The sequence below is a fragment of the Malus sylvestris genome, chromosome 14 (genome assembly GCF_916048215.2).
Source record: "Malus sylvestris chromosome 14, drMalSylv7.2, whole genome shotgun sequence".
In the NCBI taxonomy this organism is placed as follows: domain Eukaryota; kingdom Viridiplantae; phylum Streptophyta; class Magnoliopsida; order Rosales; family Rosaceae; genus Malus; species Malus sylvestris.
In genome coordinates, this window is record NC_062273.1 from 28,947,853 (window position 1) to 28,970,549 (window position 22,697).

General features: G+C 40.5%; 2 protein-coding genes and 1 long non-coding RNA gene across 12 annotated transcripts; all 3 read left to right on the forward strand.

The window, feature by feature from the left end:
* The first annotated feature begins 411 nt into the window (after positions 1 to 411).
* On the forward strand, positions 412 to 2,490 carry LOC126599375 (uncharacterized). Its single transcript, XR_007615089.1, has 2 exons — positions 412 to 790; positions 887 to 2,490. It is a non-coding gene; the product is annotated as an uncharacterized LOC126599375 (long non-coding RNA).
* Positions 2,491 to 5,398: 2,908 nt separating this feature from the next.
* LOC126599373 (geranylgeranyl transferase type-2 subunit beta 2-like) lies at positions 5,399 to 17,610 on the forward strand. Of its 10 annotated transcripts, none has more exons than XR_007615087.1 (10): positions 5,399 to 5,553; positions 5,779 to 5,831; positions 14,347 to 14,460; positions 14,627 to 14,733; positions 15,169 to 15,317; positions 15,917 to 16,015; positions 16,145 to 16,220; positions 16,476 to 16,572; positions 17,177 to 17,215; positions 17,440 to 17,610. XR_007615087.1 is itself a non-coding variant. In XM_050265738.1 (8 exons), the coding sequence occupies exons 1-6, from the start codon at positions 5,546 to 5,548 to the stop codon at positions 15,852 to 15,854; spliced, it is 576 nt and encodes a 191-aa protein (XP_050121695.1). In that variant the 5' UTR covers positions 5,399 to 5,545; the 3' UTR covers positions 15,855 to 16,220; positions 16,476 to 17,215; positions 17,440 to 17,610. The 10 variants fall into 10 exon arrangements, 1 of the variants encoding a protein (XP_050121695.1); XR_007615083.1 differs by having other exon boundaries at positions 15,917 to 15,977; XR_007615081.1 differs by adding an exon at positions 14,961 to 15,006 and having other exon boundaries at positions 14,627 to 14,743; positions 15,169 to 16,220.
* A 2,885-nt stretch (positions 17,611 to 20,495) lies between these two features.
* LOC126599374 (early nodulin-like protein 1) lies at positions 20,496 to 21,433 on the forward strand. The gene is made up of 2 exons (XM_050265739.1): positions 20,496 to 20,705; positions 20,985 to 21,433. Exons 1-2 carry the CDS (start codon positions 20,519 to 20,521, stop codon positions 21,368 to 21,370), a joined length of 573 nt encoding a protein of 190 aa, XP_050121696.1. The 5' UTR covers positions 20,496 to 20,518; the 3' UTR covers positions 21,371 to 21,433.
* Positions 21,434 to 22,697: the final 1,264 nt, after the last annotated feature.

Consider the following 22,697-nt stretch of genomic DNA (forward strand, 5'->3'; position numbering starts at 1 on the left):
TTGAAAGAGCTTTCTGAATAAACACTTAGCAAGTGGTTCTCTAAAAAAACATTTTTATGATTCAGAAAAATATTGAGTTTTTCTGTTAAACATAGTAAGAAACACTTTTACTTGAGAGAGAAAACACAATGAACCTTTTCAAAAGCAATCCCAAACATCCTCTAAGTCTTGGTGCTTTTGTTCTAAATATTGCAATGTGTTTTTCTTTTCATATAAATCTGTGTCCTTATTTCTTTTGGTGAATAAATATGTTGGTATTTATTTTGACATGTGACGTTCTGGACAATGAGCCTATGAGAAAAAAATTAAAAGGAAAAAAAAATCAAAGTCAAAGAAAACAAATAAAAAAAGTGATATTAAATGGAACAGTTGGATGTTAATTGGTGATTGCTGGCAACACCAAAGTCTAGCTCCATTTGCATAATTTCAGTTGCTGCACTGCGTGCTCTCATAAATTCCTTCAATAATCTAAGTCCCTTACCTTATTTGTCTGTGACATAAATACCTGCATTTCATCTTTATCTTCATCACATACCATATATATGTACATGACTATCTATTGCCTTGCTATATAGCTCTCTCTCTCTCTCTCTCTCTCTCTCTCTCTCTCTCTCTCTCTCTCTCTATCTGAAAAAAAATGCAGATATTTACCGCATGCTGCGGAAACATGAAGAGGTACAGGAGGAGAAGGCGTTACCGCAGACTAAGAAATGCAGTTACTAATGAGCAAAACGATATGGTTTCAATGGGGAAACGCCTTAAGTTTGGGAAAATTCGAGTGACCCCGAAGGTGCGAATGAAGGTCAAATAATCGATAACGCTCTTGAAAAAGTTTAGAAATGCTTACGTGGAAATGATGCTTTGTTTTGCTGGTCGTGTTATGCAGTTGAATAATGGTGATGATCACTTGTATCCGAAGACTAATGCTTCGCAGTTTTTAGCTCGAAAGTAATTGTTTATAAAGTTGTTACAGTCAAAGCTGAAGAACAATTTGTATCCTTTTGTATGTGTACGGAAAATAACTCCTTCTGATTGAAAAAGTTTCTCGATCTCTATGACTCCGTCTTCCTTGTGATATTGTGAAAGGCGAAAAGGAGAACAGCGAGGAGTGCATGATGAATATTTTAAATTTACTAGCGTGCTTCTATAATTTGGGAGAGAAGTTTAAAATATTGAGTTCTTTTTATTTTATTTTTATGGATACACAATGAACAATATTGCAAGATATAATGCTTTTTTTGTTTTTGATAAGATTATGTTTAATTTCTTTAATAAGGTATATAGGATAAGCTAAAAATTCGAGCAACCAAAGACGATGCATTGTTTTGATTTTGTGTGCATAACAGAACACATGTGTAAGGTTTTATCATAAAAAATATCAGTATAACATTAGTAGTGGAAATTTTACTTTGTTTAACATCTAAACTACAAGGAAATAGATTCAAATTTAAGTGCCCATTATTGACGAGTACACTGCCATAACTGCTAAACCAATTTATTACTTGTGGCTATAATCAAACCAAATCTTCCAACACACAGCTGGATGTTGATTGGTAAGGATACAATTCAAAGCAATTAATTGGAAAACCCAACTCACATCACACGTTGTGCATGGCTAGCTGCTGAATTTAATTTCTCGAATTACTTACTTTGCCTAACATCATGGGCATTCACAATTCCTGCACGACTACTGCTACCCACTTTGGTTTCTTCACCAAGTTTTTTTAAGATGGAATACGAATTACACAACTTAATACTTACTCATCTTTTAATTAATTATTTTGGTCTATTTCTGATCCAATCACACCTACTTTTTTAGTTATGACTTACGAGCCATTCAACTCCATTTTATTTGTTTTACAGATCTATCTTCCCTTTGCGTTATATCCCAATCCATCTCTCACACCCTCCGGCATAGAGAGACGGACTTTGAGGAAGCTAGCATGGAGTGCTACAGCTACCGAAGGAGGAGATCTTCGTCTAGTTCGAGAGGATGCCCTTACAGTAGAATAGACAATTTCGTAACGGATGATGACGAGGAAGAGGAAAATGAGAAGATTGCAGCAGTGTTGGGACAGAGACAGAGCAGTGATCTCAACTTCGAGAACGCAAAGAGGAGAGGGATACCATTACCAAAACTGCAACGAGCGATAATGTCGTCAATCGTGCTTCTGAAAAGGTATAGAGATGCTTATGTGGGAGTAATGCATAGCCTTGCTGAACATGTTGCGCAGTTGAACAATGGAAATTCCTACTTTTTTAAGAAGCTTCCAAATGTTCCATAGTTCTCAGCTCCGAAGTCGTTAAAAGTTCTCCTTCATCAAAATAATTAAGGACAACTTTTAATTTGTGGTACGTTACTTTGGATTAGTGCTGTTGTATTAGGTGATATCTTTCTGTATTTGGTTATATTATGAGAGTTGAAAATATATGTGCTTGTGTATATCAAGAACTGAAATTTATGGAAACTATGGATTTGATGATGTTTTACATATATTACTTACATATTTATTTTCCTGTTAAAAATCTGGCACCCCAAACCCTAAGAAATGATAATTCTGAAATTCTAATTAGCACTCCAATGAATCCAATATTATATTTGATTTTCTTCAGTAAGTTTTCTGAAAATTACTGACTAATTCTACATATATATTTGGCCCGATGATTTTCAAAGAAACATATTCTCTAAATTCTTGTCCTTGTATACATTTGTATACAGGTAAATATATAATTTCCCACTTGTATTTAACCTTGTGAGCAGAAATGCAGGACCAAATTCTGAGATTCCTCAAGACTGACTAGCTAGTCAATGTTTGGGAAGCAGAATTTGTCATTTTATCAAAATCAGTTTTATTTTAAAATCAACTTGCTTTTATCAATGAACGCTTGTGACTTGTGAGTAGTGATAAAATTGACCGCACATACCTCTGCATATATAATATCTAAAACCATGGAAAGAGGAAGTAAGAGAATATTTGGAGTAGGAGAAGCAAATGGGTGACTCTAGTTCTTGTAGTTCTTCTTGTTGTAGCTACCATGTTCACTCTGCAGCAAGGTTTGCTCACAGCAGCAGGTATATATATATATACACACACACACACACACATATACATATAAAAGATATGGTCTACTGTATTCACTCTTAATACATAAATTTGATTTATTTTTTAATGAAATGTTGCATGCAGATCACCATGATCTGAATATAGCTAGGGAACTGAGAGAAAGGCGGTCACCACCTCCTTTGCGTCCAAAATAATCACCACTTGCAAACCAACAGCCGGGCATGAGAGTACCTGCTCCCGATCCTCCTGTTGAACAACCGCCTCCGGCTGGTCCTCCTCCTCCTCCCCAGCTTCCAATCCTAAACAACAATAATCTGGCCTGAACTTCTTCACAACATTATCTGCTAATTGCTATGCTTCAAGCGCCAAATGCAGCTATTATGTAGTGATTAAGCTTAGTTGCTTTGTTCATTAAAGATTAATAGATATGCTTAATTTACAACAATTAAGAAGTTGAGAATTTGCACTTTTTTTTATTTCCCTTTGCAAGTTGGAATAAAGGGGTAAGACTGCCACGTATTGTAGGTTTTCTGTTTTATTTGCTTTTATTAGAAAATGCAGTTTCCTTGCTGATTTTCTTGTCACGGATCAGCTAACCAAGTGCCTTCTTCTTCTTCTTCAGATTTCTTATTCCCTTTACTTATCAGTGTTTTCAAAGATTGCTTTTATACGTAACGTAAGTATACTGTTAAGGATAGTAGAGGACCATCATATCACGGTGATTACCTTAGTTGTTAAGTGTTGGTAGATAGGGTTGTTATGTAAAAGTGATGACTAGGCAATAGACATATGTCTATATCCTTTTGTACAGTGTACAAGTAACAGGATCAACCCACTCATCACTCGACAGGGTGCAAGGGACGGGTCATACCATTGCATCTATATATATATATGTAAGGAAGAACATTCGAAGCATTGTCAGATTTCGGAGGCCTAGAAGAGAACTATTTATTGAGAGAGTGAGTTCCAACATTGTTTGCACTTATAAGCAATTGGGCTAACTCTTACTATATTACCAATTTGTTTTATGGTGGAATCTCAACTTCTTAGCATATTGTGTTACGACCTAGCTCGACATCTTCTACCATGCATAGAGAGAACTAACAGAAATGGAATACTCAATATTCATTAACTGTTTTCCTTCTGGTACAGGCTTGCTATTTATAGTGAGTTTCCACTAACCTTCTAACTAACTAACCATCTTTCCACAACAATTCCCAACTAATTTTGCAATCTGTCATAGTCTCCTAACAATACCCCCCTCCCCCTCGAAACCGAGCTTACAAATCACAAACTCAACAATACAAACAACACAGATTGAACTAACTTGCAACAACAGAAATCTGGTACTCAATACAGAAAGCGGTTGGGCTGATTTTCTTGTCACAGATCAGCCAACCAAGTGCCTTCTTCTTCTTCTTCTTGTTCTTCTTCAGATTTCTTATTCCTTTTACTCATTAGTGTTTTCAAAGATTGCTTTTATACGTAACGTACGTGTACTGTGAAGGATAATAGAGGACCATCATATCACAGTGTACTCAATACACTATTAGTATCTACCTTAGTTGTTAAGTATTGGTAGATAGGGTTGTTATGTAATAGTGATGACTAGGCAATAGATAGTTATTTATATGTCTATATCCTTTTGTACAATGTACAAGTAACAAGGTCAACCCACTCATCACTCGACAGGGTGCAAGGGAAGTGCTCCACTTCACTCAATTTATGTTGTCCACGTGAAAATTCGTCACACGTGATGCGTGTTGAGAATATGAATCTCACATCGAAGAAATAAGAACACGTGCTTATAAGCAATTGGACTAACTCTATTAAAAAACATTAATCAGGTGGACAAGAATAGTAATCCAACACGAGTACTCCATTTTTGTTATAGAAATAGAGGATTACATAAGTAATCTCAAGATGTATTAAAATTCTATTATTACATCTCGAATCAAGTAACTAAGACTATAAAGTTCGCAACAAAAAAGTGCTCACAAAAGGTGACCACAAAGAAACATATTCAGAATTGATACTTATGACTCATTTGAGATTATTTTACATAGAATGTACTTTTTACTCACAAGTGTTTTTACTTAAAGTAGTTTTATAAGACAAACATTCTATAAAAAATCCCAGAGTTATATATATATAAAAAAAAAATTACTCAAAGTCTATTTCTCTAGAAAACGCTTCTATAACTCATAGCGCTTCTATATTAAAATATCAAACTTAAGTTTAAAAAAGCGTTTGTGAATTTTTTTTGAGAAATCCGCTGAACAAGTCACTCAGCCCACAAAACATAAATTCGGACTAGTCCCCCTTTAAGAAAATCCCACACCGCAGCAGCCCAGCCCACATCCCTTCACTCTGCACTCTCTGTGTTCGTCATTCTTTCTTTTTCCCAGTCGTCTTCCTCCTCCTGCGCCTGTATCCTAATAAATCTTCTTCATCTTCTTATCAGATGAATCGGTTTTTCCATGACCAGGTAATTTTCTTTGCATTTGGAAATTGTTTCGTGATTCAGCCGACATTTATTCCACTGCATTCCATTTTTCTTGTGCTTGAATTTGATATTAATATTGCTTCTTAAACTTTCATATTTCCTGGATTTAGGTTGATTAATCTTTTTTTTTATTTAGTATTAGCATGCCCCCATTACCAATTTACTAAAGGTCATATCTTTGCTTAAATTTGAGATATTTATCAACAGATGGGGAGCTGGTTGCCCAGAAACATGTTCAATTCATTCTCTCAGTCGAAAAGGTCTGTCTTTTAATCCACAGTCAATCAAAATTTTGTTTGTTTGTTTTTTTTTTTTGCGTATATATACGTGTGTAACTCCGCCTATGTCTTACATGGCCGGTCCCAAGCCCGGATAAAGGAGGAGGGGGAGGGCGTCAGGTAGTCGACAGCCGGCACTCCATGATCACGTCGAATCCTTATGAAAATGAATCCAGAACAAAATCGCGCTAAAGCTAGGGCGTCACCCGTAAGTGGCGCGCTGTGTGGCCTGAGCACAGTGATAAGTGAGCAAGGGTCGCTGTATCTCCATCGGCACCCGGATGCAGTGTTAAATGAGCAAGGGGGCCATAGAAACTTCTTTTCGAACGACTCCACCCAAAGTTGTTTGGGAGCATATGCTCCTATCAACTTTACCCGGGACACACAAAAGAAGTACTTTGATCCTATTAGACGGGGGAGGGTGAAGAAGCTAGGACAGAAGGGTAGAGTTCAAGAGAGCAAAATGCGTTTAGGAACGTGGAATATAGGAACCTTAACGGGAAAATCTATGGAAGTAGTGGAAGTTATGGTGAGGAGAAGGACCCCCCCCCAACCCCCCACCCCCCCCCCCCCCCCCGACCCACCTCACCCCCCCCAATGCCCACTCTCCACCCCCCCCCCACAACCGGCCCCCCCCCCCCCCGCCCCCCCCTGCCCCAACCCCCCTGGGGGGGCCCCCCCCCCCCCAGCCTCCTCCGAGAGAGAAAGCTAGGAAGATAAGGAAACCTATCAACAGGGAAAATCTATGGAAGTAGTGGAAGTTATGGTGAGGAGAAGGCTAATTATGTGCCTACAAGAAACTAAGTGGGTTGGTAGTAAGGCAAAGGATCTAGAAAACTCAGGGTTTAAACTTTGGATTCGGGCACATAGCAAACGAGAAACGGTGTTGGCATCATCGTGGACAAGACCTTGGTACCAAGATGTTGTAGATGTCAAGAGGGTAGGAGATAGAATCATGGCAATCAAGATTGTAATAGGACAAGAACTTATCAATGTGATTAGTGCGTACGCACCTCAAGTAGGGTTGGATACGAGTTCGAAGGAGAAATTTTGGGAAGATCTTGGAGACTTGGTGCAAGGAATTGCTCAGACGGAGAAGTTATTTATAGGAGGAGATTTAAATGGACACGTGGGCAGGGAGACAGGCAACTATGGAGGTTTTCATGGTGGCCATGGTTTTGGGGAGAGAAACGAGGATGGGGAAGCTATCTTGGATTTTGCAATGGCATATGATCTCTTCTTAGCCAACACCTTCTTTAAGAAGAGAGAAGAACATGTGATCACTTACAAGAGTGGGTCGTCAAAAACACAAATAGATTTTCTTCTAATGAGGAAAGGGGATCGTATAACTTGTAAGGATTGCAAAGTTATACCAGGAGAGAGCGTGGCTAATCAACATCGCTTGTTGGTGATGGATGTACATATCAAAAGAGTAAGACAAAAGAACAAGACTTGGAAGTGCCCAAGGACTAGATGGTGGAATCTAAAAGAAGAAAAACAAGCCATTTTCAAAGAGAAGGTAATCACCCAATGTGTGTGGGATAGAGAGGGGGAAGCTAGCCAAATGTGGGATTCCATGGCTAGTTGTATCCGAAAAGTAGCAAAAGAGGTATTAGGAGAGTCCAAGGGCTTTGCCCCACACCAAAAGGAATCTTGGTGGTGGAATGAGGAGGTACAAACAAAGGTGAAGGCTAAGAAGGAATGTTGTAAAGCCTTATACAAGGAGAGGACTGATGAAAATGGTGAAAGGTATAGAAAAGCGAAGCAAGAGGCGAAGAAAGCTGTCAGAGAAGCTAAGTTAGCGGCTTACGATGATATGTATAAACGACTAGATACCAAAGAAGGAGAGTTGGATATCTATAAACTATCTAGAGCAAGGGAAAAGAAGACAAGGGACCTAAACCAAGTGAGGTGCATCAAGGATGAGGATGGAAAGGTTCTTGCTACAGAGAACGCGGTTAAAGACAGATGGAGAGGTTATTTTCATAATCTTTTCAATGAAGGACATGAAATGAGTGCTTCTTTAGGGGAGTTGAGTAACTCAGAAGAGTGTAGAAACTACTCTTTTTATCGTCGAATCCGGAAGGAAGAAGTGGTTGTAGCTTTGAAGAAGATGAAGCATAAAAAAGCAATAGGCCCAGACGATATACCAATCGAAGTGTGGAAACTTTTGGGAGAGACAGGTATAACATGGCTCACTGACCTTTTCAATAGGATTTTGAAAACGAAGAAGATGCCAAATGAGTGGCGAATGAGCACTTTGGTGCCTATCTACAAGAATAAGGGCGACGTACAAAATTGCATGAACTATAGGGGTATTAAGCTAATGAGTCATACAATGAAGCTCTGGGAGAGAGTCATTGAGCATAGATTGAGGCAAGAGACACGGGTTTCGGACAACCAATTCGGGTTCATGCCAGGGCGCTCAACCATGGAGGCAATCTATCTCTTGCGAAGATTGATGGAAAGATATAGAGATGGGAAAAAGGATTTACACATGGTCTTTATAGATTTGGAAAAAGCGTATGATAGGGTCCCAAGAGACATTCTTTGGAGGATTTTAGAGAAGAAAGGAGTACGAGTAGCATATATCCAAGCTATAAAGGATATGTATGAAGGAGCAAAGACTGCCGTAAGAACTCATGAAGGACAAACCGAAAGCTTTCCCATAACTGTAGGATTACATCAAGGCTCATCCTTAAGTCCTTACCTTTTTGCGTTGGTAATGGATGAGTTAACACGACATATTCAAGATGATATTCCTTGGTGTATGCTTTTCGCAGACGATATAGTGTTGATAGATGAAACTCAGGAAGGGGTAAATGCAAAGCTTAACCTTTGGAGAGAAGTGTTGGAATCTAAAGGTCTTCGCCTAAGCCGATCAAAGACAGAATATATGGAGTGCAAGTTCAGTGCAAATGGAGGCCAAAACGAGTTAGGGGTGAGGATCGGAGATCAAGAAATACCAAAGAGCGACCGTTTTCGTTACCTAGGATCTATCTTGCAAAAGAACGGAGAATTAGATGGAGATCTCAACCATAGAATACAAGCTGGATGGATGAAGTGGAAGAGTGCATCCGGCGTGTTGTGTGACCGCCGTATGCCACTGAAGCTCAAGGGAAAATTTTATAGGACGGCAATAAGGCCGGCGATGCTGTATGGCACAGAATGTTGGGCGGTGAAACATCAACACGTACACAAAATGGGTGTAGCGGAGATGAGGATGCTTCGTTGGATGTGTGGGCACACGAGAAATGATAAGATTAGGAATGAGGATATCCGGGGTAAAGTAGGAGTAGCCGAAATTGAAGGAAAGATGAGAGAAAATCGGTTACGGTGGTTTGGACATGTGCAAAGAAGGCCTACTGACGTTCCGATTAGAAGATGCGACTATGGGACAGAGGTTCAGGGCCGAAGGGGTAGAGGAAGACCTAGGAAAACTTTGGAAGAGACTCTAAGAAAAGACTTAGAGTACTTGGATCTAACGAAGGACATGACACAGGATCGAGCACAATGGCGTTCTAAGATTCATATAGCCGATCCCACTCAGTGACTTGGATTTTCCAAGTCTCCAACCGAGAAGTTTTCCTCACTCGGGAAATTAAGGGAACACTACCCCAACCTACATGCTCCACTCAGAAAGCTTCAACATACAAGCTTTAACAAAAGAAAATTCAAAGAACTTAGCGAAGAAGGCTTTGGTGTATTTAACACAATACGTTGAAATGAAGGAAAGCTTATTTATTGATATCCCCGATAAGCTACAAATATGTACATATACATGAGTCAAAATAAGCACACAAGAGGGAGCCTTCACAAAGGTTGCTTAGGAGAAGTCTCAGCAGTCGGTAGAGCCCCAGAAAGAGAAGGCACCGGAGGGGGATCATTTGGAGCCTCAGTACTGGACAGAACCCTAGAAGGAGGAGGCATCAGAGGTTGATCATTTGGAGCTTCATTACGCGGTACAGCCCCAGAAGACGAAGGCAATAAATGCCTTTGGAACAAACCCACAAATCTCTGATGATCAAGTAAAACCTGACCATCAGTTTCCTTCATCTGGTCAAGCTTCCTCTTCATGTTTGTAGCATAGTCATGTGCAAGCCGGTGCAACTGTTTATTCTCATGCTTGAGCCCTCTAATCTCCTGTTTGAGACTCATCACTTCAGCCGCCAATGATTCAACTTGGCGGGTTCGAGCAAATAGGCGTTGGGCCATATTAGACACAGAACCTGCACACTGAACACTGAGAGCCAGCGAATCCTTAACAGCTAACTCATCAGACCGTTTGGAAAGTAGTCTGTTATCTTTGGGAGTGAGAAGGTTCCTGGCCACCACCGCAGCGGTCATATCATTCTTCATCACGGAATCCCCAACGGTAAGAGGACCAGTAGGGGAGACGAAGGATGGGCGCCATATGTTGTCTGGAGAAGGCGGGGCTGCCTCTTCAACAAGGTTCAAGTCAAAACGACGGTCGGAGGGGCCAGACATTTTCAAAGGTGTTGAAGAGAGAAGAGGTCGGACAAATCAAGATCTTAGAAGTGCAAGAATGAAGCTTCTACTGGTGGAGATTCAAGTGTGCTTTGGAACTTAATGCCAGCCCCTATAAAAATCTGCACTCGACGAAGCTTCAGAAATCGAAGAGGCGCCTGCTCAGAAATCGAAGAGGCGTTTGCTTTCTCAAAAGCTGGGCTGCTTAGAGATCACGAGGGTTGATCTCAGAAATCGAAGAGGCGTTTGCTTTCTCAAAAGTTGGGCTGCTCAAAGACCACGAAGGCCGATCTCAAAAATCGAAGAGGCGCTCGCTTTCTCAAAAGCTGGGCTCCCCAGAGACCACGAGGGCCGATATCAGAAATCGAAGAGGCACCTACTTTTCCAGCCTTTTCCAGCCTTGTCAGCACCTGTCACACGCACACTCAGTTTTGCGGAAATTATGGGCATTCTGTCAAAGACTTCTGGGGAAGTAGAAAACATATGAATCTTACTGTTCAATCACCCACTTCCCACACGCAACAATAGCTCATGGGTACCACAGATAACTTTGCCAAAGTTCTCTGCCAAAGTTGAGCACGTGAAGCTTGCAGCTCCCACTACATCGCTCTGACCAAGAAGGGTAAAAGAATAGCAAAGAAACAGCACTAACAAAGTTTAGACCCATAAATTTTGAAGGTCTAACTACCATATTATTACCCACAAGGGTAAAGGAACAGTACCACTGCTGGATAATTGGAAAGTCCCTGTGTGTCAACCTATGTGCTTCGTGGCAAGGTAGACTAGCAAACATGCCCAACCTTTACTCACATTCGAGAAAACACTCCCAATAAGATTGCTTGCTCCAAAATCGAAGAGGCACCGTCCTAGACTCCCAACATGATTACTTTCTCAAAAATCGAAGAGACACTGCTCCCCGAATCTCGAGAGCCAGACCCCCAGCATGATTGCTTTTTCAAAAATCGATGAGGCATCGTTCTCCGAATCAATCGAAGAGGCGCTCGCTTTCTCAAAAGCTGGGCTGCTCAGAGACCACGAGGGCCGATCTCAGAAATCGAAGAGGCACCTACTTTTCTAGCCTTGTCAGCACCTGTCACACGCACACTCAGCTTTGCAGAAATTATGGGCATTCTGTCGAAGACTTCTGGTGAAGTAGAAAGCACATGAATCTTACTGTTCAATCACCCACTTCCCACACGCAACAATAGCTCATGGGTACCACAAATCACTTTGCCAAAGTTCTCTGCCAAAGTTGAGCACGTGAAGCTTGCAGCTCCCACTACATCGCTCTGACCAAGAAAGGTAAAAGAATAGCAAAGAAACAGCACTAACAAAAGTTTAGACACATAAATTTTGAAGGTCTAGCTACCATATTATTACCCACAACTGTAAAGGAACAGTACCACTGCTGGATAATTGGAAAGTCCCTGTGTGTCAACCTCTGTGCTTCGTGGCAAGGTAGACTAGCAAACATGCCCAACCTTTACTCACATTCGAGAAAACACTCCCAATAAGATTGCTTGCTCCAAAATCGAAGAGGCACCGTCCTCCGAATCTCGAGAGCCAGACTCCCAACATGACTACTTTCTCAAAATCGAAGAGAGGGTAAAGGAACAGTACCATTGCTGGATAATTGGAAAGTCCCTGTGTGTCAACCTTTGTGCTTCGTGGCAAGGTAGACTAGCAAACATGCCCAACCTTTACTCACATTCGAGACAACACTCCCAACAAGATTGCTTGCTCCAAAATCGAAGAGGCACCGCCCTCCGAATCTCGAGAGCCAGACTCCCAACATGATTACTTCCTCAAAAATCGAAGAGACACTGCTCTCCGAATCTCGAGAGTCATACCCCCAGCATGATTGCTTTCTCAAAAATCGAAGAGGCATCGTTCTCCGAATCTCGAGAGCCAGATACCACAGACCACTTTTTCAAAGTGCTCTGACAGAGTTAAAACATGTGAAACTGGCAGCTCCCACTACCGTGCTATGACCAAGCAGGGTAAAGGAATAGCATTACTACTTGTTGTTAGGGAGACTCCTATATATGTCGACCTCCATCCCCAACGGACAGGCAGACCTGCAAAAATGCTCAACCCTTCATCATATCTGAGAGGGCACTCCCAACGAAGCTTTTCGAAATATTCAGCTTTCTTTCCCCCCGATAATACCTCTGCAAACAAGCTATACTAGAGCAAGAATATCTCATATCATCAGGGTTAAAAGCAAGAGTATCCCATATCATGCTTTTTCCCTGTCTTTTCTTTTGGCCTTGTTTTTACCTGCAAGACAAGGAGAAAGAGAGCAATCAGTCAGCACTTGGAATCAAGCTTCCAGCCAGGAACTGACTGCCTGGAACCCCTTACCTGATTACTTACCTGGCATTGCTCTCGAGTACTCATCTTCAACATCTTATGTTTCCAGGGAAGATTCCGCATCTGCTTGAGGAACAGATAGGGCAAGTGCGAAGGATACAAGGAAGCATGTGGAGACAAGCGTAACAGCACACGTGCCGATACATTCATTACTCTGTCAAAAGCAAAAGTATCCCATATCAGCAGGGTGGAACGTACTCTAGATTTGATGGACTTGTTTTGACCCTCAAATTCTTCAGTCGGCCTTATACTCTGGAGAAAACCAGAAAACCCTCCAGCTCAGTTCAAGAATAAGCCTGTGGAAAGTTACTTCTTCAAAAGCAACAGTATCTCATATCATCTCTTCTCATTTTTCTTCTCTTTATCCTTCATGCTGCTGCAAGATGGGGAGAAGGTGAACAATCAGTCGGAGCTCTGATTGCTTACCTTGTCTGTCACCTCTTTCAGCAGACCCCCTAGCTCGGCGACTTGGGGGACTCCTACTACATGGTTTGTATCGCGCTTGACCAAGCCTGAAACTACAAGTAAGCTTCAAGTGAAATTGATACATTACCTTGTGCATCTCCACCAGTTAAAGATACCACCCCTGGATGGAGGAAGAGTACTTCCAGAGAAGATGCCACATCTACCTATGAGACAGATAAGGCAAGTCAAGACGACACCACACTCCGATACTTAGAAGTTTCGTGATTACGAGATCATTCTCCCACAATATTTCCTAATGTCATTTGTACTAAATCATTCACTTGTACTCACTAAATGAGAGCTTCAACCTATGTACTTGTGTAAACCCTTCACAATTAATGAGAACTCTTCTATTCCGTGGACGTAGCCAATCTGGGTGAACCACGTACATCTTGTGTTTGCTTTCCTATCTCTATCCATTTATATACTTATCCACACTAATGACCGGAGCAATCTAGCGAAGATCACAAAAAGCGATCGTTTTCGCTACCTAGGATCTATCTTGCAAGAGAACGGAGAATTAGATGGAGATCTCAACCATAGAATACGAGCTGGATGGAAAGAGTACATCCGGCGTGTTGTGTGACCGTCGTAGGCCACTGAAGCTCAAGGGAAAATTTTATAGGACGGCAATAAGGCTAGCGATGTTGTATGGCACAGAATGTTGGGTGGTGAAGCATCAACACGTACACAAAATGGGTGTAGCGGAGATGAGGATGCTTCGTGGGATGTGTGGGCACACGAGAAAGGATAAGATTGGGAATGAGGATATCCGAGGTAAAGTAGGAGTAGCCGAAATTGTAGGAAAGATGAGAGAAAATCGGCTCCGGTGATTTTGAACATGTGCAAAGAAGGCCGACTGACGCTCCGGTTCGAAGATGTGACTACGGGACAGAGGTTCAGGGCCGAAGGGGTAGAGGAAGACCTAGGACAACTTTGGAAGAGACTCTAAGAAAAGACTTAGAGTACTTGGATCTAACGGAGGACATGACACAAAACCGAGCGCAATGGCGTTCTAGGATTCATATAGCCGACCCCACTTAGTGGGAAAAGGCTTTGTTGTTGTTGTTGTTGTTTGTATATATACGTGTGTCTATGTATGTATATATGTTTGAATATATATGTATGTGTATGTGTACGTATAATAGTGACATGGTGATAATGTATTCAGAAGGAGGACTCTTTGGAGGCTGTGGCAATGGAGCATCCAAGAATGAATGGGGAATGTTGGTGTTTAACAACTCTTGATCTCCTCGGAAAGCTTCAGGCGGTCGATGTTGATGAGGTTGTTTCGTGGGTTCTCCATTGCCAGCATGACTCAAGTTGTTACATTATATAGAATTCTTAGCTCAAAAGCACTAACTAGTTACTGGTGTTTTGTTCTTCATTGGTTGTTTATTGATTTAGAGTTTGAGAGAAAATGATGACACGATACAGCTTCATATATGCAGGTGGGTTCGAAGGTAACATTGGGCACGAGCCACATGTACAATACACCTTAAGTGCCGTGCAGGTTTTGGCCTTATTTAACAAGATTGATGTTCTGGATGCTGACAAGGTTGCAAGTTGTATCCTTGTAGCACATCTATTTGTAAAATTCCAAATAAATCTTCATTTCCCTAAATGTATGCATTTTTAACTTGAATGGTGTACTAAACAATTGGTAATTTCTGTTAGAGCGGTTGCTTGTAGCTCAATTTATAGTAGTTTGACATTTATTGATTAGACAAACAAATTAAATTAGAGAGAAATTAGCCAATTTTGTGAACTTAATATTCTTCTCAGATGTTGCTACACTGCAAAATGAAGATGGATCATTTTCTGGGGACGGGTAGGGTGAAATTGATACAATGTAGTCATTTCCAATTTCCTGTGTGTTTTTGCACCTCATATTGTTGAAGTTACCATCTGTTTATTTGAAACTTGATTTAGTAACAAATTGTTTCCATTTCTTGAAACGAAAGAGAAAGTAAACAGTTATAATTTATTTCAGGTTTTCTTATATTGCTATATCGTGTCTCTCATTACTACATCGTTTGGATAAAATCAGTGTGGAGAAGGCCGTGAACTATAGTGTAACTTGTAAAAATCATGTTGGTGGATTTGGATGCGCACCTGGTGGGAAGTCTCATGCAGGTCAAAGTATGTTACTTACCATATAGTATCCGTATGAAGCCTTAGTTTCTGATTTGTTGTTTCCTTTTTTCACTCTTCAATGGAAATAGTAGTCATCCTTGCATTGCATCTCTTCTGAATGGAACTGATCTTCACTGTAACTTACGGGGTCCTGAGAAGGCAATGCCAGAATAACTGATCTTTGATGAAATATCAGTCAAACTCCCATGTCTAAGGAAATATTCTTAATCTTGCTTAAATGATCCACATTTGATCCGGGAATGGCATATTTATTCAGTTATACTATCTGGATGACAAAATTAGACTCATTTAAACTTTGTTCTGCCCGTGCCGACTGCAGTTTTCTGTTGTGTGGGTGCTCTTGCTATTATGGGGTCTCTTCATCGTATTGATAAGACCTTCTTGGGTGGTGGTTATGTCAGCAGCAAGTTAATTCTGGAGACATTCTTAACAAAGCAAAAGTTAAACCTGGCGGCCTTAATGGCCGTCCAGAAAAAATTCGTGATGTTGGGTTTTTTTTGTTTTGTTTTTTTTTTAAATTGAAACAATTTTGCTTCAGTTAGCATTCTTGTACACTTCCTTACTGCATTTACACTTTGTTTCAGATCTGGTACTCATGGTGGGTTCTTTCTAGTTTGGTCATCATTGACAGAGTTCATTGGATTGGTAAGGAAAAGCTTGTCAAGTTCGTTTTAGACTGCCAGGTTAGGTTACCCTAACAAGCTATATGTACATTTGGGTTATCCCTGTTATCTTATTTCCAGAATGCAATGCTATTCGTGCAACTACCGATTTATCTGAGATGTTGTGGCTAATATCATTGAATATTGCAGGACATTGAAAATGGAGGAATTTCTGACAGACCAGATGACACTGTTGATGTCTACCATACATACTTTGCTGTAGCTGGTATATAAGCTTTGGCGTTACCTTTGTTTGTTTTCCTCATTTCTTCGCCTAATTATTTGTCATCTTTTAAGCTCTAACCTTTCTGGACGTTATAGTTGATGGGTGGTTGGAGCTTCAGAGTTTCCAACTTCATCCAAAAGAGTTGCTAGGATCTGCTTATGACTGGGATAAAATTTCAAATGATTACATGAGATGATTTATGTTCTTCGTGGAGTCTCATTCTTCCACGGTATTGATTAATTAAGGTTGATGCAGGATTTTCCCTTCTTCAATATCCCGGGGTGAAAGCCATAGATCCAGCTTATGCTTTACCAGTTGATGTTGTGAATAGGATTACCTTGGGCAAATAAAGGTTTGTTCTTGCTGCAATTGAATACCTTTTTGCTCTCTTATAATGTCACAATTGCTAGTCCCTATTGTGTTTAGTTTGATGGCTCAATTCAGCTACTTTAAAAAACAATGTACCGCGTTTTACATAATTCAGCTACTTTATGTTTTGCAATACCCCCAGAAACTAGACTTCGATCCCACTTTCTTCCCCGAAACTCAAATTTCACCACTTTACACCTTGGAACTTAATTTTTGTTCCACTTTGCCATTTTCCGTCAAAATACCACTCTCGTCTTTTCTCAAAACCTTTATATACCCGAGCACGAGCCTGCCTTTTTTTCTACTTAAAAGACCCTACTCTCTCTCTCTCTCTTAGAAAGAAACAGGATACCGTGTTGGAAGTTTAGATAGACGGGCCTGGAGGGACACCGATACTGTTTCCAACTTGGTACTTACCACCTGCCCAATCCGTCAGGTGTGAGGTTTTATCACAAAAGACCTTGGTATTAGTTAGAGTGGGGTAATCATATTTAAACTCATTACTTTTTCTCTCCCCCACTGATGTGGGTTAGCCAACGTTTTGTTCTGAAAATAATTCGTGTTGCACTGTGTCTCTTAATTCACAGACTAGTGGTGCTTGACGAAAATGCTGAAAAAGATCCAAGGTAAATTAACTCTTAATCAAGTTTCGCTTTAATTAATTTACCAAACCATTGTTTTTCTTTATCGGCACGAACAGTGGTGCTGATATTAATCTGACTGAGATTGAAATGTTAGTTTGTGTTTGGATGGTTCATTAGGAGCATCATATAATGTTAGTATGTGTTACTTTTTAAATTTTGTTTGCAATCTTTTCATTTGATTATTAACCATTTACCTTTTTTTGCAGGTGCCTTCTACTCTTGTAATTTGGAGCTTGAAGCTGTTGAAATGTTAATGATTTATGTATATAATTGTAGGGCACAACCGTATACTCTTGTGTACTTGTTCAGTAATATGACTCAATTAACTACTTAATCAGCAGAGATTGAGGATTAATAAAGTTTTGATTTTTGATTGACGCAGTATTTTGTGCGCGTAGACGAGAATCCCAAATTTTGTACATATACTTTTCTTATTTCTTAATCCCTAATTTTGTGCATGTACAAGAAGTTTACTCATGCTCCAAGCAACAGATCGATATAGACCTTCCCATTGGGTTAACAAAACCGTAAGGGCGTGGTCGGGGCTCAAAGCGGACAATATCGTGTTACGGCGGAGTTGAGCCAGGGATGTGGTTAGGCCTCTAAGGGGGTGGATTGTAAGATCCCATATTGCCCAGGGGTGAGAATCCTGTAAGCCTTATATCTATATTCTCATCTCTACCTAGCACAAGGCCTTTTGGGAGCTCATTGGCTTCGAGTTCCATCGGAACTTCAAAGTTAAGCGAGTTCAAGCGAGAGCATTCCCAGCGAAGTTAAGCGAGTTTCCGCGAGAGCATTCCCAGGATGGGTGACCCACTGGGAAGTTCTGCTTGCGTGAGTTTTCAGAAACAAAACCGTGAGGACGTGGTCGGGGTCCAAAGTGGACAATATTGTGTTACGACGAAGTCAAGTCCGGGATGTGGTGGTGTCCGGATTGGGATGTGACATTCTCAATCCTCGGAAGAAGTGAATAACGATGGCTTGCCACCTGTTGTTCTCTTTTTAAAAAAATAAATTACACCTAAGAATAATTTGTTTGATTGCTAATATGAATAGTTACATTGTGGCCTAATGCTCTCATCGCGAAGAGTTTGCGTCCCAAAGTCCTTTTTGGGCCCAGCAGTAAGCATGCAACCTCCTCCCTTTTAAAGAACAGTAAGCATGCAGCCTCCTCTCTTTAAAGAGGTTTAGGGCTTACGGTTTTAGGATTTAGGGTTTATGCACCCTCTTTGAACTATTTTACTTTCACATTCTCACAACGCTTTTTGTGATAAATATCCTCTCAATTGTGAAAGCAACCAAAAACAATGTCAACAGCATTTCACAGTTCACATGATCATTCATGTTAGCTCCCCCATATCATAAGCTCAAACAACTCCACCAATCCATGGTTGCCGCCAGGACGAATATAATCAGTGACCCCTCCCTTGATCTGTACTTTGGCGTCCAACCAGACAGCCTGGCCCCCGATAAGTACAAAAAACTCGATCAGCTACTGCCACTGGCATGGTCCCACAATCCCCTCACCACCCTCAAGCTCATTTGTAACCTACGAGACGATTCCAACGCTCGTGGAAAATCCGATGAAAAAGCGTTTTACAGGGCGGCGCTATGGCTCCGCAAGAACCACCCCCGGGCTCTGAAACGCAATGTCGCCTCTATTGCCCGCGGCGAGTATACCAAGTCGGTCGGAACTGTGGATGACCTCGCCCAGATTCTCTACTGCATTACAAGGACCTTGAGAGGTACGAGCGTGACTTGGATTATCGCTTCTTACACTACCGGGTTACGGATCTCTTCGCAGACTATTTAAAAGTCCAATATTCAAAACTTGAAGAAGCAGGAGCCTGTTCGTTACTACGATTGTTTACCTCCTAATATGGGCTCCTCCGTGGACGGCACCACTCGACTGTGCGAAAGCATTGCAAAGACGGTTTTTCCGCGAGAATCATACCCAGACTACCAAGGCCTCGAGGAGGCCCGTTACTCGTCCGTCGTCCGAGATCGTCTCAGGAAGGAGGTCTTGGTTCCCTTGAATAAGTACTTAGCGTATGAAGAACCTCCGCATCACCAGCCAAAGGGTTGTGATAATAAAAAGCATTTGGAGGAGGTGAATGCAAACCCGAAGAATATTGAGGCCGCTACTTTGCTTCCACATGAGATTGTAGAATATGCAAATGATGGGGAGGTCGGGATGGGGAGGTCGGGAAAGCGGCTGAGCTTCAGTGGAAGACAATGGTGGAAGATATCTACTCAAAGCACGGCAAGTTCAAAAACTGCGTGGTTGTTTGCGACGTCTCGCCTTTCGTGGCCAAGCTCTACAGTGGTGTGTTTCGTGGCCTTGACAGTGTTGGTGTCTCAACTGAGTGAAGAGCCATGGAATGGAAAGGCAATGATCTTAAGTCAAAGTGTGAGTTTGTGAGGAGGATGGATTGCGGCCGGGAAGTTGATTTTCACAAGGTGTTTGATTTATTTCTCCAAGTGGCGGTAAATGAAAATTTGAGGCCAGATCAGATGATCAAGAAGGTGTTTGTGTTGACCGACTAGTAGTACTTCTAGTTTTGGGAGTCTGATTACGAGGCTATACAAAACAAGTACAAGGAGAAAGGGTACGGTGATGCAGTGCCACAGATTGTGTTTTGGGAGCTCGAAGCATGGGTGGCCACCACGATTAGTCTTTGTAAGGGACGACCCTATTGTGATTAATTAGCTTTGACCATCTACAACTAGAATAATAAAACCGTTGTCTGTTCTCTATCTTCTTTTTTTTTTGCTCTCTCTCTATCATTTTGTTGAATGTATTTACTTAGTTAAAATAACTATATATTTAGATTCATATATTGGATATATCCTAAGATAATTTTATTTTGGACAATTGATAAGATAATCTACACGAAATTCATCTAAATTATGAGAATGGGGATTCGAACTAAGGACATATGTTGCATAGACGAATGCTCTCAACCAACTGATCAGTTCATCCATCTTAAGATAATTGGATGTACAAGTCACTTGCATATATCCTAAGAAATATTGACTCACTCAGCTGCTATTTGAAAAATTGTTACACCAAGTCAAAAGGATATCCTCCAAAATCCAAATCCCTCCACTTCCACCTTTGGCTCCTAAGAATCCTCACAAACCCCTATTTTCCTCAGTAACAAACTTCATCGATCACTCTTTTTAAGTCGATTTGGTGCTCTAACTTGCTCATACACATTACTATTTTATTCTTCCAATTACGCAAGCTAGAGAACAATATTCCAAACTACACATACGTACTCGATGGACTCCTCCAAAGTATTTCTCTTATTTTTTCTTATTTCTAGCATCCAAGTCTTTTTTGTAACTTGTACTCAGTTTGAAGTTGAAGACAAGAGCAATGGATGGGAGGTACCCAAATCAAAAACTGACCAAGATATGTACAACAAATGGGCCTCCAAGAAAAGGTTCAAGGTTGATGACACTATCTGTGAGTACTTTCCCAAAAGAATTTTATTGTCTTAGCAATTTTATTGTGTCGTAGCTACAGACATTAGTTGCACAAGATGAAGTAGGTTTTCGGCCTCTCAGTAGTGGCTAGCTAACCGGTTCGTAAAAGGCATATATCCCTACGTAATTAATAATTGTGCAACTAATATCAATGATTATTCTCAATTTTTTTTTTGTGTGCAGTGTCTTATATACCGTTGTATTGTGTAATATATATTTTGGGTTGTAATTTTCTTGTGGATCACTCTTATATATCCAGACTTCAGTTACAAGAAAAACACGGACTCAGTGTTGGTAGTGACCAAGGAAGATTACAAAAATTGCAATTCGGATCAACCGATTTACTTCTCAAACGATGGTTACAGCGTGGTGATACTGGACCGACCCGGTTTGTTCTATTTCATCAGTGGGGTTGCTGGACGTTGTGAGAAAGGCCAGAAGATGATCATCAAAGTCATGGAACCAGTTGCTGTAGGTGCACCTAACCAATCTCCAAAAGACCACAGTGCAACTGACTCACCACCACAGCAGAACGCCTCCAAAAACCATAAGGCCAATGGTGCATTTGCAGTCTCTGCTGCCGTCTCTTCCACATCTATTATCTTATGCATCATAATATCACTCCTTGGGCTCTTTTTCTTCTAAACTAACGCAATTATAAATTCTTATGTATTTTTTTTGTTTATTAATCTTCAAATCTTGTTGAAATCTGATACCAAAATTGTGTGGTAGCTAGCTAAGTCCTAGGGGAACTGGATTCTCTCATGAGCTCATGATGGGGATCCTCATGAGCAGCCCATCCGGGCAGTTCAAACTTGATCCAACAACTGCAATTATTATAACTTTTAGAGAGATCTCATGTTTGGAGCCGTTTGATCAAATTTCAACGGCCCGAATGAGTTGCTTAAGAGGATCCTCATCTTGAGCTCAGGAGAGGATCCAGTTCCAGTCCTAGGGAGGCCCATATTTTGTTATTGCCAAATCAAAGACGTATGCTAGTCCATCACTTTTCATTCACATGATACAACGGGATCAAACTTCTACAAGAGCATAACCTTACATGAATTGTGCTAAGGAAATATGTTGTTTGCCCATTTCTTAACAATTCTTGTTTTATTTCTTTTACTTTTCAGAATGTATTGTATAAAAAAGAACAAAAGAAAAAAAGAAAAAACTCTTGAGTATGTTTGAGTAATATTTGAAAGGTTTAATTTCAAACGAGATCAATTTAAAATTGATTTTGGTTTTTGTTATTATTTTTATGTGCATTTTTTCCATCTATTATCCCGGCACCCTTTCTTTGTTCTCATTTGTTGATTCTTTGTTAATTTTGTTTTATTTCAATTTACAATGAAAATTAAAAATGAAATAGTTATCAAAGATGCAAAATATTATGAAAAATAATTATAAACTTTTGCATCTTTTGATAGCATAGCCTGCTTCAAACGCTACCTCTAAGGCAATACATAACATATATACTCGCATAAAGATTCAACATTATGCAAGAATATATGGTCAAAAGATAAGAGAGAATAATAATAATTGAAGCATGATTCTAAAATGTTCGAGAGGCAGAACATGCAGAGCCTCTCATTTGGCAAATCAAAATCTCCCATCACCATAGCCTCCAGTCCAAAAGGGGAAAACTCAAATATTCCAAAAAATAATTCAATTCTCCAAATATGGCAGGTCCTAGTTTTCTTTTTTTTTTTTCTTATTCGCAAATACAGTTTGTTAACACAGAAAAAATGCAGGATTCCAAAGGCTTGTCAAAATTTTTAGGGTTACTATCATCCTAGGGCCAGAAAGAGACCTAATTGGAGCTTAGATAATGGGGTGTCGACACGTGTATATGGAGACTATTGTTTTTTGGGTAAATTTGCTGAATTGGGCACCGCCCCATATGTGGGTGTCGACCTTTAATTGGTTCTCTGATAAAGACGAGGGGGATAAGGATTGTGTGTTGAGGGAT

Excerpts from the sequence above, each read along its gene's own strand:
- LOC126599373 (XM_050265738.1), top strand. Across the intron at positions 14,744-14,960 it reads TGCTGACAAGGTTGCAAGTT|ATGTTGCTACACTGCAAAAT; the intron begins GTATCCTTGTAG and ends TATTCTTCTCAG. Across the intron at positions 15,007-15,168 it reads GGATCATTTTCTGGGGACGG|GTTTTCTTATATTGCTATAT; the intron begins GTAGGGTGAAAT and ends AATTTATTTCAG.
- LOC126599374 (XM_050265739.1), top strand. The coding sequence starts at position 20,519 with ATGGACTCCTCCAAAGTATTTCTCTTATTTTTTCTTATTTCTAGCATC. Across the intron at positions 20,706-20,984 it reads CAAGGTTGATGACACTATCT|ACTTCAGTTACAAGAAAAAC; the intron begins GTGAGTACTTTC and ends TTATATATCCAG.